General features: G+C 43.3%; 1 protein-coding gene across 1 annotated transcript; it reads right to left on the bottom strand.

Moving 5' to 3' along the window:
- Positions 1 to 3,038: 3,038 nt before the first annotated feature.
- Positions 3,039 to 12,897, bottom strand: LOC121567635 (ovostatin-like). Its single transcript, XM_045219768.1, has 7 exons — positions 12,870 to 12,897; positions 12,252 to 12,442; positions 11,939 to 11,966; positions 10,508 to 10,695; positions 10,194 to 10,318; positions 3,558 to 3,648; positions 3,039 to 3,308 (listed from the first exon to the last, which is right to left on the bottom strand). Exons 2-7 carry the CDS (start codon positions 12,438 to 12,440, stop codon positions 3,144 to 3,146), a joined length of 786 nt encoding a protein of 261 aa, XP_045075703.1. The 5' UTR covers positions 12,441 to 12,442; positions 12,870 to 12,897; the 3' UTR covers positions 3,039 to 3,143.
- Between the last annotated feature and the right edge of the window lie 4,746 nt (positions 12,898 to 17,643).

The following is a 17,643-nucleotide window of genomic DNA, read 5'->3' as shown; positions in this document are numbered from 1 at the left end:
GTAGGGTTAACTCCTCTCTCAGCGTTAACTCCTCTCTCAGCTCCTCCTGTTGCCCTAGCCAGCTCCTCTCTCAGTACATCCACTGACTCCTTCTCCCTGTGGGCCTCCTGCAGCGCCTCCTTCTGAAGGGAGAGCTGCTCCCTCAGAGTGCTGAGCTGCAGGTCGTTAGCTGCTTGGAGGGCCTCCATCTTCAGAGTGGCCTCCTCTCTAGCTCTCTCCTCCTTCACAGTCAGCCCTTTCAGGGCAAAAAAAAATTTGTTAACCCAAAAAAATTATTGGGGCTGCCTCTCGGGCTTTCTTCGTGATCAGGACCTTTTGAGTCGCCATTTTTTCTCCCTCGCTGCCTCCGTCTGCTCCCAAGGAAGGTGATCCATACCTGCCTGGATCTCTTCCCACGTCCATGATCCTTTTCCGTCTAATATCTCCTCCCATGTCCATGATGTCTGCTCCTCCTGTGGTTGGGATCTTCTGTCACGTTCGTTGTGTAAAGGATCGGACCAAGGTGCAGCGTGGTATGCGTACATAGTCATTTATTTTAATAAACATCGACAAAATAGCAAAATCCAACAGAACGTGAAGTTCAAGAGGCTAAACATCAACCAAGCCAAACAGAAACAAGATCCCACAACTAAGGTAGGCAACATGGCTGCCTAAGTATGATCCCCAATCAGAGACAACGACCGACAGCTGCCTCTGATTGGGAACCACACCCGGCCAACATAGAAATATATCAAATAGATTTCACACCCTGACCAACCCAACTAGAGATCTCAATGTCAGGGCGTGACACAAGTACCCCCCTGTTGGATAGGCCAGGTACCCCCTACGGGTACTAGTTCCCCAGGATGAGACCCACTGTCTTACATAAAGCCTTTCAATATTCACCTCGTCTCCTGAGCCTAAACCTTGGAACTCATTGCTTGCCACAGTGTGACAAAACTTTCTGGAAAAAATGCTCAAGAATAGGGTTATAATGGAAAACTTTAATTCCAGAAATAGTGATCGTAACTGTTGGGAGATAAATAATAAAAAACATATTGGTCACAATTATTTAAATGCTCTAAGCAGAAGTTTCCGTTTCGGTAACACTCTACTTGACACCCAGCGTGTCAAGTAACAGTCATAACCATGTCATAATATGTCAGAACAGCTGAGATAAATTGTCATAACCTGTTATAATATGGTCATAACACTGTCATGACACATATATTTAGACCTGTTGTGACATATATTGTGTTATTTTATGGCTGGTTATGACACCTACATAAGAGTGTCAAAACCCACAAAACCTACCACACATGGCAAAACCTTCCGTTACACTATAGCCTCCATGTCAACAGTATGTTTATGTTATATACTATATACATTATAATTGACCATATTATTGTATTTGTAATTGCTCTGTTGCTGATGTTGCCGATAACTGGGATGAATGCAGGAGTAGATTTCAGGAGCAAGACACCCTCTTTTTGACTGATATAAGGGCATGTATGTGATAGGCCTATCTGGCTTATGTGATTATGATGGTCATAAGGCTTCTTGATAAAGTGTATTTTCTTAGTCCAAGTAAAGTGACACAGGATGGTCATAATGCTCAATTTCGAGTCTCATAGCAAAGAGTCTGAATACTTATGTAAATATGGTATTTCTGTTTTTTTATTTTTAATAAATTAGCAAAATGTTATAAAAACCTGTTTTTGCTTTGTTATTATGGGGTATTATGTGTAGAAAACTATTTAATCAATTTTAGAATAAGGCTGTAACGTAACAAAATGTGGAAAGAGTCAAGGGGTATGAATACATTTTTTTACATTTACATTTTAGTCATTTAGCAGACGCTCTTATCCAGAGCGACTTACAGTTAGTGAGTGCATACATTTTTTTTCCGAATGCACTGTATGTCACTGCAAGTACGTCAAAATATATATACAGTCGCTAGTGAAAGTCTTGCACATTCTTCAAATTTTGCTGCCTTAAAATTAAAACTAAAAAGTGATTCAATTAGATTTTTTTCCTATCCTTGCCAAATTTTCGAAGAGAGAGAGAGAACACATATACTAAAACAAAACTATTACATGAAACTTTTCTTGTTCTGCAGCTTTACTTATTATTTTTCTTGCTCTGTTTTCTAAGAAGCTCTTTTTGTTTCTTTTTGACCATTTCCAAAGTGAAAGAAAATTATAAAACATTTTCCAAATTGCAAAGAAATACAAAATGATGATGTATTGATTGCGTATGTCTTCACAGAGTTAATAATTGGTGGAAGCACCTTTGGCAGCCATTACAGCTATGAATAATTTTGAACTCTTAGGGAAGTATATATCCATTGTTTTTGTCAAAATGTCTCAAGCGCAGTAAAGTTGGTTGGGAATCACTGATGGGCAGCAATATTCAAACCCATTCAGGAACACGTCACACCTATTGGAAAGCCATTGTGTTGTGTTTTTGGCATTACAAGTTGTGTTATTGTCCCTTATAAAAATAAAACTATCTCAGGGACAGGTTTTCAGAAAACGGAGGGGGGTTTTCCTATAACTTTTTACCTGGGCTTTGCTCCTTTCATATTTATTTTCATCCTAAAAAAACTCCCGGTCCCTGCCGGTGACAAGCATAACCATAACATGATGCTGCCACCACAATACTTGAAAATATGAAGGGATCAACAACATTGCATTCATGCCACATTACTGTCCTGTATGACAAAGTGAAAAGAAGGAAGCCTGTATTAAAAAATCCACTCCAAATCATCCATTATGTTTGCAACAAGACATTAACTACTGTGGCCTATATTAAATACTACAGGTTTGGGTCAAATCCAATACATCACAAGACAGAGTGAAACCCTCTGTATTTTCCAGTATTGTGGTGGCAGCATCATGTTATGTGTGTACGTGTCATTGGCAGGGACTGGGGAGTTTGTCAGGATCAAAATCAATATGAAAGGAGCAAAGCCCAGTTAAAGGAAAACCCCCTCAGTCTTCTGAAAACCTAACCCTGGGATAGAGTTCTGTTTTTCAGACGGACAATTAAACAAATGTTTATGCCTAAGACCAGAATTGCTTACCAAGAGGTGTTGAGAGTGTTCCTGAGTGGTCTAAAATGTGAAAATCAAAGGTTTGAATATTGCTGTCGATCAATGATTCCTAACCAAATTTACTGATCTTGAGCAATTTGGACAAACCAATGGACATATGTTGCCATAAGAGTTGATAGAATTTATGATTTTGTTTTGGTCTCACCTCTGTCAAGTACATTAACACATGGTCATCTTTAGTATCAACACGATTCACTTGAAGTGAACTCCTCAGCTTGGAAGACAAGCCATACATGTTATTAATCTTGCATTGACAGCAAAGTTCAGTTTCAGAAAGGTTCACAGGTGAAAGAGGCAAGAGCTACTATATAATAATAATATAATAATAATAATAATATATAATAATAAAAAATAAAATAAAAAATAATAATAATAATAATTATTATTATTATAATAATATTATACTATACATGGAAAAAGGCCACAGGTAACACCATAAAAGTATGTTATGACAAAAACTCACCCTCCCCAAAGACTCTGGGTCTGGGGCAAACCCAGACAACATTTTCAAATCCACTATAATCATATTGGTGGTCAGCTCCTTTCCATGATATCTGTGAAAGCAAAGAGATGCCTGATATCAAAGTCTGATATGTGCTTGTAATAATCAAATGAATGAATTTATTTTACCAATAAAAAGACCAGGTTGCTTGATATGTGATATGTTTTCTTACTGTTACTGTTACATAGGTACAAACTAGAAATTATGTAACTTATACATTGTCACAAACGAGGCTCTCGCTGTTCCTCCTGCTCACCACCAGAGGGAACCCTCTCCTGAGTATTAAACCCCTGAACTTCATTTCCCACATACCTGGCTCTGATTACCGTTGCACCTGACTCCCATTAGTAGACTATTTAGGTGCTCTCTCTCTCTCTCTCTTTGCGAAGTCTTGTTAGCCCTGGTGATCATTGCTGTGCGTTTTCTCCTGTGTCTGTTTACCCGTGGATTTACTCTGGACTGTTTTCCCTCCTTGATTGTTTGCTGTCTGCCTTGGACTATATTCCTTATTGGACTATTGTTGTAGCTTGCTGCCTGCACTTACCTTATGCCTGTACCTGGATTACGAGTTGCCTTTTCCCTACTGCTGTGTCTGCTGGCGATTGACCCTGTTTGTACGACCAAGCTTGTAATAAAACTGCAAATGGATCCTCACTCTCCTGGAGCGTCATTACAGAAGACTTCGCCAACACACGATCCAGCAGCTCTGGTTCAGATGTCCACGGAGATCTCCACTCAAGCTAACCAACTCGCCATTCATCAACAGCAGCTAACCCATTTAACTACAGTAACAGAGGAACTCGTCAGGACGCTACAAAGGTTGCCGGTGTCGCTAATCGAACCCAGCCCCTCCTCAACTGAACGCGAGTGTGGGCGCTTCTCCACCACCGTCACTCACAGTTAACCCACGTCTGGCTCTCCCTGATAAATTCAACGGCAACCCAACTAAAAGTAAGGGATTTCTATTGCAATGTTCATTATTCATTGATCAACAACCAGCGATGTATGTCTCCGATGCCAGCAAGATTTCCTTGGTATGCTCACTCCTCACTGACAAGGCGTTAGAGTGGGTGACGGCGGTTTGGAGAGAGGATGGCACTGCTTTCCCATCGTTTGGTACCTTTCTTCAACGCTTCGGGAAATATTTGAACACCCGGAGGGAAGGTATGAGAGCTGATGACCGACTACTGGCGTTGAGCCAGGGCAGGAATACCGCAGCAGAATATGCTTTGACATTTCGCACTCTAGCAGCTCAAACCGACTGGGTGGAGAGCACACTTAAACTGCTCTTTCGCAAGGGACTCAGCTTGGAGTTGCAATCCGAACTGGCCTGCCGAGATGAAGGGAGATCGCTGAATCAATTCATCGAACTAACCATTCAGATTGATAATCTGATTCGTTCACGTCGTCCACTCAGAACGGTACCCACCAGCATACAATACCCGGTCACTCTGTCTCAAACTGAACCCATGCAGCTCGGATATACTCACCTGACTCCGGGAAGAACGAAACGCCGCATACGTCAACATCTCTGCCTCTATTGTGGTCAACCGGGCCATCTGAGGGCGTTTGCCCCCACCAGACCACCTCCTCGTAATCCCTCTTCGGTGAGTCCTTGTGTTCAAGCACATCACTCCAGTTCCTGCATCAAAGTACCTATAGTATTATCTCTAGAGGGCAATCAGATATCCACATCAGCTCTATTAGACTCAGGAGCAGCCGGGAACTTTATGTCTCACGAGTTTGCCCAACAACAACAACTCCCATTAATCTCCTGTAACTCTCAATTGGCAGTGGAGGCGCTAGATGGACGGCCTCTCGGCGATGGGAGGGTCCTGCACACCACCGTGGACCTTCAACTACAGACCCGGTACCCTTCACACTGAGGTAATTCGTTTCTACATCATTTCCTCACCTCATAACCCGGTTATTCTTGGACTCCCCCTGGCTACGTCAACATAATCCCCTCATCTCATGGAGGGAGGGTCGTATCATCGAATGGGACCCGTCATGTCACTCCAAATGCTTAACTGGCAGCCCTTCACTCTCCATTCAGACCGTCACGCTAAAGGACGAGCCGGTCCTTTTTCCCCACTCTTCCCATGGAATACTCTGACCTCATCGAAGCTTTTAGCAAGACCAAGCGCGATGGAACTCCCTTCCCACCGATCAAGCGACTGTTCCATCGAACTATTACCAGGCACAACACCACCTAAGGGTCGAATCTTCCCTCTATCACAACCCGAATCAGAAGCCATGAACAACTACATCGAGGAGGAACTTTCGAAGGGGGTTCATTAGAACGTCGACATCACCTGCAGCCTCTGGCTTCTTCTTTGTTAAAAAAGAAAGACGGTGGCCTACGGCCTTGTATCGACTACGGGGTCTCAACGACATCACCGTCAAGTTTCGATATCCTTTACCGCTGGTACCAGCTGCCCCTAGAACAACTCCGCAAAGCCAAGTACTTCTCCAAACTGGACCTCCGCAGCGCCTACAATCTCATTCGCATCCGGGACGGTGATGAGTGGAAGACAGCCTTCTCTACCAGCACTGGGCACTATGAGTATTTGGTTATGCCTTTTCGGGCTGTCCAATAGTCCGTCCGTATTTCAGTCGTTTATCAATGACGTCTTTGGGACATGCTTAATCGTTGGGTAATTGTTTACATCGATGACATTCTCGTCTATTCCAACACCTATGAGGAACACGTGCAACACGTGAGAACAGTATTACAACGACTCATTGATCACCAATTATACGCCAAAGCAGAGAAGTGCGAATTTCACCAGACTTCCACGTCTTTCTTGGGCTACATCATCAGCCAGGAAGGAGTCGCCATGGACGAGAAGAAGGTCAAGGCCGTTCTGGACTGGCCACTGCCAGTAACCTTAAAGGAATTACAACGCTTCTTGGGATTTGCTAACTTCTACCGACGCTTCATCAGGAATTTCAGCTCGGTAGCCTCTCCCTTAACCTCTATGACTAAGAGAAATGCACGACACCTCACCTGGTCAACTACAGCACAGGAGGCTTTCGCAGAAATCTCAAGTCACGTTTCACATCGGCCCCCATCCTCCACCACCTAATCCTGAAATCCCGTTTACAGTTGAGGTGGACGCTTCTACACGGGCATTGGAGCCATCCTCTCACAGCTGGCACGGATCCCCACTCAAGCTCTATCCGTGCGCCTATTACTCCCGCAAACTTAGTCCAGCCGAACAGAACTACGAGCTGTCGGTAACCGAGAACTGTTGGCCATGAAAGCAGCTATGGAGGAGTGGCGTCATTGGCTGGAGGGAGCTAAACACCCGTTTGTGATTCTAACTGACCACAAGAATCTGGAATACTTGCGATCTGCCAAGAGAATGAATCCCAGACAAGCGGGGTGGGCTCTCTTCTTTACACGATTTGACTTCACCGTTACCTATCGTCCCGGTTCAAAGAACACCAAAGCAGACGCATTGTCACGCCAACACGACGGTGTAGTTCCCACTGAATCCAAGGAAACCCTGCTTCCTGAGTCATTAATCGTGGGCCCTATTCAGTGGGACATCATGACAGAGCTCACCCAGGCCAATTTACAAAGGACCCCTCCTCCCGAATGCCCCCTAACAAAACTTTTTGTACCTCAAGATCTCTGTCGGAAAGTGCTACAGCAAGTTCCTCCGTACTCAGCTCCGGTCATCCTGGAATCGCTGCCACTGTTCACCTGCTTCAGAACAGCTTTTGGTGGCCAACCTTGCGGGCAGACACAATAAAATTCATTAACGAATGCACCACCTGTAACACAAGCAAACATCTCAGACAACTACCATCGGGCCTACTGCAACCACTGCCAGTTCCCCACCGACCATGGTCCCATCTTGCCATAGACTTTATTACCGATCTTCCCAAGTCCAATGGGAACACCACAATACTCACTGTCATAGATCGCTTCTCCAAGGCCTGCCGGTTGATTCCACTTCCCAAATTGCCTACTGCATTGGAAACAGCCGAACTCATGTGCAACCTTGTGTTTCGCTTCTATGGCCTGCCTGAGGACATCGTGTCGGATCGGGGCCCCAATTCACATCCAGAGTATGGTCAGCATTCTTCCAACAACTCAACATCAACATTAGCCTCACGTCAGGATATCACCCACAATCTAATGGTCAGACAGAACGCCTCAATCAGGAAGTCACCCGGTTTCTCAGAACCTACTGTCATCAGAACCAAGCAGATTGGAGTCGATTCCTCATGTGGGCGGAGTATGCACAGAACTCACTCCAGAAACCCTCCACCGGTCTAACTCCATTCCAATGTGTAATGGGCTTCCAACCTCCCCCTATTTCCATGGTCAGGGGAACCCACCGAGGTACCCTCTGTCAACGACTGGCTCCAGAGAAGCGAGGACATCTGGAGTCAGGCTCACACCCACCTGCTACGCGCTGTCAGGAGACAGAAGTTGCAGGCCAATCGTCACCGTCGCCCCAATCCCGAATATACTCCAGGTCAATGGGTCTGGCTATCCACTCGAGACCTACGCCTCAGACTTCCTTGCAAGAAACTCAGTCCCAGGTATGTAGGCCCCTTCCAAATTGTTAAACAGATTACACCAGTTTCCTTCCGTTTGGCATTACCCTCTAATTATCGTATCTCTCCCACTTTTCATGTATCACTTCTCAAACCCGCTGGTGGTCCGAGAGCGGAGGAGGAGGAGCAGACCAGTGATCAGGGCCCCCACCCATCTTGGTGGACGGCGAGGAGGCATATCAGGTTCGAGATCTACTCGATTCCAGACGCTGGGGCAGGCTCCTCCAATATCTGGTGGATTGGGAGGGTACGGACCGGAAGAGCGATCCTGGGTTAATACAGAGGACATACTCGACCCCGCACTCATGACTGAGTTCCATAGGACGCACCCGGAGAAACCGGCCCCCCGACCTCGAGGAAGACCCCGGCGTCGTTCGCCTTTTCGCGTCAGGAGCCGCTCGCAGGGGGGCTCTGTCACAAACGAGGCTCTCGCTGTTCCTCCTGCTCACCACCAGAGGGAACCCTCTCCTGAGTATTAAACCCCTGAACTTCATTTCCCACATACCTGGCTCTGATTACCGGTGCACCTGACTCCCATTAGTAGACTATTTAGGTGCTCTCTCTCTCTCTCTCTTTGCAAGTCTTGTTAGCCCTGGTGATCATTGCTGTGCGTTTTCTCCTGTGTCTGTTTACCCGTGGATTTACTCTGGACTGTTTTCCCTCCTTGATTGTTTGCTGTCTGCCTTGGACTATATTCCTTATTGGACTATTGTTGTAGCTTGCTGCCTGCACTTACCTTATGCCTGTACCTGGATTACGAGTTGCCTTTTCCCTACTGCTGTGTCTGCTGGCGATTGACCCTGTTTGTACGACCAAGCTTGTAATAAAACTGCAAATGGATCCTCACTCTCCTGGAGCGTCATTACATACATACAGTGCCCTCTGTAATTATTGGGACAGTGAAGCATTTTTTAAAATCAGAAAATGACTACGAGTTTAAAGTGCAGACTGTCAGCTTTAATTTGAGGGTATTTTCATCTATAAAGTTACAGACGCAAAAATATCATACCCCCCAAAAATGCTAACCTCCCCTGTTATTGTAATGGTGAGAGGTTAGCATATCTTGGGAGTATGATATTTGTGCAACTGCAACTTTCTCACTCATCATTATTCACAATTCATTCAGGATTATCCATAATCATGGTAGCATCCACATTAATATAGAAGTGTTTAGAAACATATTATATTCTTATTTACAATAAAAGTGACTCCAAAGTGACACAATACATTAGTTACCATTCATTTCTATTGGGCACAAAATAATCTGAAACAAACAGAAAATGCATCCAACGAAATTGTAGAGTGAATATGGGACCAAGTACTTTTTTTTTACTACTTTAATACACATAAAAGTGAATTTGTCCTAATACCTTTGGTTCCCTAAAATAGGGGGACTATGTACAAAAAGTGCTGTAATTTCTAAATGGTTCACCTGATATGGATGTAAATCAAATCAAATCAAATTTTATTGGTCACATGCGCCGAATACAACAGGTGCAGACATTACAGTGAAATGCTTACTTACAGCCCTTAACCAACAGTGCATTTATTTTAAACAAAAAAAGTAAGAATAAAACAACAACAAAAAAAGTGTTGAGAAAAAAAGAGCAGAAGTAAAATAAAGTGACAGTAGGGAGGCTATATATACAGTAAAATAAAGTGACAGTAGGGAGGCTATATATACAGGGGGGTACCGTTGCAGAGTCAATGTGCGGGGGCACTGGCTAGTTGAGGTAGTTGAGGTAATATGTACATGTGGGTAGAGTTAAAGTGACTATGCATAAAATACCCTGATTTAACCTGTAAATACCCTGATTTCAAATCCAGACTTTTGGAGTATAGAGCCAAAATAAGAAAAAATGCTTCTTTGTCCCAATAATTACAGAGGGCACTGTAGGTATAATAACACCAATTAAATTGGGTCAAAAATATTCTGTAAGACATGCTAAAAAATAACACTGTATGTTATCAATGACCTGATTCAAAGAATGCTGTGCATGCAAATGTGTTATTCATTCTTACTGAGACTGGAGTTTCAGTGTGACTCTGGGTCTCAAAGAGTTGCTGTTGCAGTCGACCTCTGTCTTCACCTGGATACTGAGCGTTGTGCTGTCAGTAGGAGTAGGGATGTTGTAGTGGAGCGCCATCTGGGAAAGAGGGAAGAAGAAGTCAGGGAAACAATGTGGTCTAAAAATCTACATTTTAAAAGATAGAAAAAAAGAAACATTTCATAAACTAGATATCAAGCCAGGCGAAGCTTCTTAAATGTTTGAACTTCACAGTAATGTATAAATCAGATCTTGCAACATAGGATTGTGAGGAGTGTCTTCACTGACCTGCACTGAGGCACAAGCACTGCCCTTCACTTCCACACTGTACTTTCCTTCTGTGTCCTGCAGCGCCCTCTCCTGGTAGAGAAGCTTGTTGTTTTGGTTCACATTGAAGAGGTGCTGTCCCCCACTGGGAGACCGTACTGTCACTGTGCTGGTGCCCTCTCTACTGAACACCCTGGTGGAGTAGAGAGTGATGTGGAAAATAATCACTATACTTAAAAAAAAATCAAAGTTCTTCCAGAGTTTTTGTAGAATCAAGATTTGACTTTATTACAATTCAACAAAGCCGTGCTGGTCTGCAGAGTAGCCTTTCTTCTCTCTCTCTGCTTCCCCTCTATATAGTCTCATTCACACACATCCTATCTTAAAATCCCTCCCTCTTCAGTTTCCCGCTCTCTATCGCTCCGCCCACTTCCTTTGTCTATGATGACAGCTAAATTTGACTGTCATTCAGTTTACAATTTAGTCATTCTCCTGAGTGGCGCAGTGGTCTAAGGCACTGCATCGCAGTGCTAACTGTGTCACTAGAGATCCTGGTTCGATTCCAGGCTCTGTCGCAGCCGGCCGCGACCGGGAGACTCATGGGCGGCGCACAATTGGCCCAGCGTCGTCCAGGGTAGGGAAGGGAATGGCCGGCAGGGATGTAGCTCAGTTGATAGAGCATGGCGTTTGCAACGCCAGGGTTGTGGGTTCGACGCCAGGGTTGTGGGTTTGATTCCCACGGGGGGCCAGTATAAAAAAATATGTATTCACTAACTGTAAGTCGCTCTGGATAAGAGCGTCTGCTAAATGACTAAAATGTAAATGTAATTTAGCAGACGCTCCTATCCAGAGCGACTTACAGTTAGTGCATACATTTTTCACACTGGCCCTCCATGGGAAACGAACCCACAACCCTGGTGTTGCAAGCGCCATGCTCTACCAACTGAGCTACAGGGGACTATATTGTTTAGAAACAATATTATTACAATCAATCACGCCCTTGTCATGCAAAAACACTCATGTTCAGTTTAAACTGTTCAACCCCGGCTCTCCCGGGCTTGACCTGAAGACTGATTGTTGGACATGACAGGTTCACACTTCATCTTTCAAACATACACAAACCCCACCCCATCATGCTGTAATCAATCAAGAAGATAGCCAAGGAGAGACAAAGGTTTAGCCTGCACTCTGTTCAACCCTGGCACCGCTCTTTCCACTTTGTTTGAGGAGAGAGGCAAAAGGCCACAGTCTGGTTTCAGTCTCTGATAAGGTAGGACAGCCATGGATTTAGGTAAGAGCGAGCAATTCGACCCTAGGTCAGATTCCCACTTCACACACACACAAACACAGTGAAATGACCCAATTAAGTTCTTGCCTAGCAACAGAGAATTCTAACTATATGTTCGTGAATAAATCAGTTGTATCTCATCACTAAAAAATCTCCCTCAAGAGCTAGGGCCTGGAGGGCCACCACTGTGTCCTAAACACAAACACCAACAGACCACAGAAAAATCTGTTCAAAATTAAAGAAAAGAACCCATTTTACAGAAAGTGTAGATTTTTATATTGGTCAGCTCCTAGAGTGACTATTTCCCATTTCTATTCATTATGATTTCTTGCCTCCATTTCAGTGGAAGTTAGTTTTGCCAGGCTTGACATGACAAGAAGCACATACATGCCTGTGGTGAAGTCAAGGTAATAATGCCTCATTACTAGTGCACAGTTCAGGGTGCCATTTCGGACCAGAGGTGTTTTGGAAGTATACCTGTGTGGAGGAGAAGCCTCCGTAGGCGTTCTGCTGCCTCACCAGCCACCTGACGATGCGGGAGGAGTAGCCCAGGTCAGTGGTAGACAGAGGAGAGGCACTGAGGGAAGCCAGCAGAACGTAGGAGCTGATCTCCACTGCCAGGGAGGCTGAGGTCTCTGAGGAGGTCTGAATCCAGTGCAGGTGCATCCCTGAGGGATGAGGAACACACACATATAGAGAGCAGAGAGAGAGCAGAGAGAGAGAGAGAGAGAGAGAGAGAGAGAGAGAGAGAGAGAGAGAGAGCAAGAGAGAGAGCGAGAGAGCGAGAGAGAGAGAGAGAGAGGACTAGTTTATTCATCATTATACAGAATACAAAGTTATTCTCTGATCTCCCCAATTAATTTTGACAGACACCGGAGTTCTTTGAATTACTAATTTAATTGAGACTATCTAGAGTGCCAGACGTGCGGAGGGTTTGCACTTTTGTGATTAGTCCATTGGCTCCATTGCCCAGGTAGGGTCAATCAAGGCAAGACAGCACAAACCTCTCTGGATTACAACCAAATTATGATAAGTGTACTATATTACGTATTGGATATCAAAGAAATACAACTTTTACATTATCGTGTAGTTTACCTGTCACGGTTTACTATGCCAGAACCCAGAAGCAGACAAGGACAAGGTACGTTGAGAGAAAGGTGAGTGTTTATTTAGTAGATTCCGAGTGAGGCTGAATAATCCAGGGAACAGAGCGGGTGGCGTGGATGGGTTGTTGAGGGTGCAGTGGTTGGTCCGGTACTGGCTCGGCAGCCGCCGACCATCAGGCAGAGGTTGGGTGAAGGTTCCGGGTGAGAGACTGCAGACAGAACAAAAACGGAGGTCAGTACACAGCAAGTAACAAGGTGCAAAACAACAAAACTAACTAAGGGCTCAGAGGCTGACACGCTGACAAACATACTGTTCATAGCTAACGATCCGGCAGGAACTGGATGTTGGGCCAGAGCCTAAGAAGGGTGATGATCAGGACCAGGTGTGCAGATTGCTGATGGGATGCAGGTGCGGAAAACAAGAGCGCTCCCCGGAGCGTTCCCGAACCCTCGGGAAACTGGAGATTACGAACAGGAACACTAGTCACCAGACAGGACCCGACTCAGACAGCCGGGATCGTCACATTACCAATAAAATAGTCTGACGGTGATGTGGACATACTCGGTATACATATCCCGAAAGAAAGAAATTATCTCAATCCAATACATTTTAATAGAAAGGTAGCAAAAATAGATAAGATCTTGCTACCATGGAAAGGAAAATACCTGTCTATTTGTGGAAAAATCACCCTGATTAACTCTTTAGTCACATCCTAATTTACCTATTTGCTTATGGTCTTGCCTACACCTAGCGACCTGTTTTATAAATTATATGAGCAAAAAACATTCCATTTTATTTGGAATGGCAAGCCAGACAAAATGAAAAACGCCTAATTATATAATGATTATGTTAAAGCATTAGACCTCTCACTAAAGGCGTCAGTCATACAAAAGTTATACTTACAGTTGAAGTCGGAAGTTTACATACACTTGGGTTGGAGTCATTAAAACTCGTTTTTCAACCACTCCACAAATTCCAACAATTGTTTACATACATATTATTTAACTTATAATTCACTGTATCACAACTCCAGTGGGTCAGAAGTTTACATACACTAAGTTGACTGTGCCTTTAAACAGCTTGGAAAATTCCAGAACATGATGTCATGGCTTTAGAAGCTTCTGATAGGCGAATTGACACCATTTGAGTCAATTGGAGGTGTACCTGTGGATTTATTTCAAGGCCTACCTTCAAACTCAGTGCCTCTTTGCTTGACATCATGGGAAAATCAAAAGAAATCAGCCAAGACCTCAGAAAACAAATTGTAGACCTCCACAAGTCTGGTTCATCCTTGGGAGCAATTTCCAAACACCTGAAGGTACCACGTTCATCTGTACAAACAATAGTACGCAAGTAAAAAACAGCATGGGACGACGCAGCCGTCATACCGTTCAGGAAGGAGACACGTTCTGTCTCCTGGAGATGAACGTACTTTGGTGCGAAAAGTGCAAATCAATCCCAGAACAACAGCAAAGGACCTTGTGAAGATGCTGAAGGAAACAGGTACAAAAGTATCTATATCCACAGTAAAACGAGTCCTATATCGACATAACCTGAAAGTCCGCTCAGCAAGGATGAAGCCACTGCTCCAAAACCACCATTAAAAAGCCAGTCTACGGTTTGCAACTGCACATGGGGACAAAGATTGTACTTTTTGGAGAAATGTCCTCTGGTCTGATGAAACAAAAATAGAACTGTTTGGCCATAATGACCATCGTTATGTTTGGAGGAAAATGGGGGGGGCTTGCAAGCCGAAGAACACCATCCCAACCGTGAAACACGGGGTGGCAGCATCATGCTGTGGGGGTGCTCTGCTGCAGGAGGGACTGGTGCACTTCACAAAATAGATGGCATCATGAGGAAGGAAAATTATGTGGATATATTGAAGCAACATCTCAAGACATCAGTCAGGAAGTTAAAGCTTGGTCGCAAATGGGTCTTCCAAATGGACAATGACCCCAAGCATACTTCCAAAGTTGTGGCAAAATGGCTTAAGGACAACAAAGTCAAGGTATTGGAGTGGCCATCACAAAGCCCTGACCTCAATCCTATAGAAAATGTGTGGGCAGAACTGAAAAAGCGTGTGCGAGTAAGGAGGCCTACAAACCTGACTCAGTTACACCAGCTCTGTCAGGAGGAATGGGCCAAAATTCACCCAACTTATTGTGGGAAGCTTGTGGAAGGCTACCCAAAATGTTTGACCCAAGTCAGACAATTTAAAGGCAATGCTAACAAATACTAATTGAGTGTATGTAAACTTCTGACCCACTTGTGATGAAAGAAATTAGAGCTGAAATAAATCATTCTTGTCAGGGTTGAGTGTAGAGGGAACGTGGAATCACACGCAGGACACAGAGATTCAAAAACCAAATGTTTTTAGTGAAGTCCGACAGTACAAGCCAACACGGCAACAGGCCACAGGCGAAACAAATGTACACTGGAACAGTCCAAAGTACATACGCACAACGTGCAGGACTCTCTTAAACAAAACGAAATACAGAGAGCATAGAACAGCGGACCAACATCTACACGTGACATAGAACAATTACACACAACACCTGACCAAACACAAGAGAACTAAATAGGGTGCCTAATGAACACTTAACAATGAACAGGTGTGACAAACAGGCAAAACCAATCAAACATGAAACATCGAACGGTGGCAGCTAGTACTCCGGAGACGACGACCGCCGAAGCCTGCCCGAACGAGGAGAAGGAGCCGCCTCGGCCGAAACCGTGACAATTCTCTCTACTATTATTCTGACATTTCACATTCTTAAAATGAAGTGGTGATCCTAACTGACCTAAGACAGGGAATGTTTACTAGGATTAAATGTCAGGAATTGTGAAAAACTGAGTTTAAATGTATTTGGCTAAGGTGTATGTAAACTTCTGACTTCAACTGGCCTTTTTTCCCCATTTATTCAGATTACAACCTCTCACTTTCAGTTATTTGAAAACGAAATAATCTCCAAAATATCGCTATTTTTAAAACAAGCCATAGAAAGTTGGTTGCAATTTCAGTATAATCCACCAGAAAAGACAGAACAAATAATACAACAAATATTGTGGTTAAACTCAAATATAGTAATTGATTTAAAAAAAAACATGATTTAAAAAAAGGTATCATCTTTGTAAATGATATCATAAATAGGACTGGTGGAGTTATGTCACACATGCAGCTAACTCAAATATATGGAAATGTCTGCTCTACCCAAAATTACAACCAACAAATTGCAGCATTACCGCAAAAATGGAAGAAGCAAGGAACTTGTTTGTCGGCCCTGCATTAAAGACTAAAATTGGTTAAAGAAAATTGTGATGAATAGAAAAGTATACCAGTTTAATTTAAGGACCCAAAAATTGACAGATGTGCCATATATATTGAAAAATAGTTAATAACAACTAGGTAACTCCTGTAAAATATACTGCGTCCGTAAAATGTATATAGGTTCAGACCTTTTGTGGAACAGCACAGTTAGAAATATATGGCAAATATAAATCAAACTGGATGGACATCAGAAAGACAGGACTAAAAACAAACAAAATATAACTTTTGTAAAAAAGATTGTGTCCGTAAAATGTATATAGTATGTATAATCTGGAAGTAGAAGCCTAAGTGTTGTTGTTCATTAGTTTACTCCAATTAGGGGAGGGGTGGTAGGGTTAGTGGAAAATAATATTTAAAAAATATATGTGTATATACACTACCAGCCAAAAACTTGGACACACCTCCTCATTCAAGGGTTTGTCTTTATTTTTACTATTTTTTACATTGTAGAATAATAGTGAAGACATCAAAACTATGAACTAACACATATGGAATCATGTAGAAACCAAAAAAAGTGTTAAACAAATCAAAATATATTTTATATTTGAGATTCTTCAAATAGCCACCCTTTGCCTTGATGACAGCTTTGCACATTATTGGCATTATATCAACTAGTTTCAAGAGGTAGTCACCTGGAATGGATTTCAATTAACAGATGTGCCTTCTTAAAAGTTAATTTGTGGAATTTCTTTCCTTCTTAATGCATTTGAGCCAATCAGTTGTGTTGTGACAAGGTAGGTGTGTGGGGGGGTAAACAGAAGGTAGCCCTATTTGGTAAAAGACCAAGTCCATATTATGGCAAGAACTACTCAAATGAGCAAAAAGAAATGACAGTCCATCATTACTTTAGACATGAAGGTCAGTCAATACGGAACATTTCAAGAACTTTGAAAGTTTCTTCAAGTGCAGTCGCAAAAACCATCAAGCGCTATGATGAAACTGGCTCTCATGAGGACCACCACAAGAATGGAAGACCCAGATTTACCTCTGCTGCAGAGGATAAGTTCATTAGAGTTACCAGCCTCAGAAATTGCAGCCCATATAAATGCTTCAAAGATTTCAAGTAACAGACACATCTCAACATCAACTGTTCAGAGGAGACTGTGTGAATCATGTCTTCATGATCAAATTGCAGCAAAGAAACCACTACTAAAGGACACCAATAAGAAGAAGAGACTTGCTTGGGCCAAGAAATACGAGCAATGGACATTAGAATGGTAGAAATGTGTCCTTTGGTCTGGAGTCCAAATTTGAGATTTTTGGTTCCAACCGCTGTCTCTTTGTGAAACGGATGATCTCCGCATGTGTATTTCCCACCATAAAGCATGGAGGAGGAGGTGTTATGGTGTGGGGGTGCTTTGCTGGTGACACTGTCTGTGATTTATTTAGAATTCAAGGCACACTTAACCAGCATGGCTACCACAGCATTCT

This window comes from Coregonus clupeaformis, chromosome 6 (assembly GCF_020615455.1).
Source record: "Coregonus clupeaformis isolate EN_2021a chromosome 6, ASM2061545v1, whole genome shotgun sequence".
NCBI lineage: Eukaryota > Metazoa > Chordata > Actinopteri > Salmoniformes > Salmonidae > Coregonus > Coregonus clupeaformis.
This window is presented reverse-complemented; position numbering and strand designations above follow the sequence as displayed.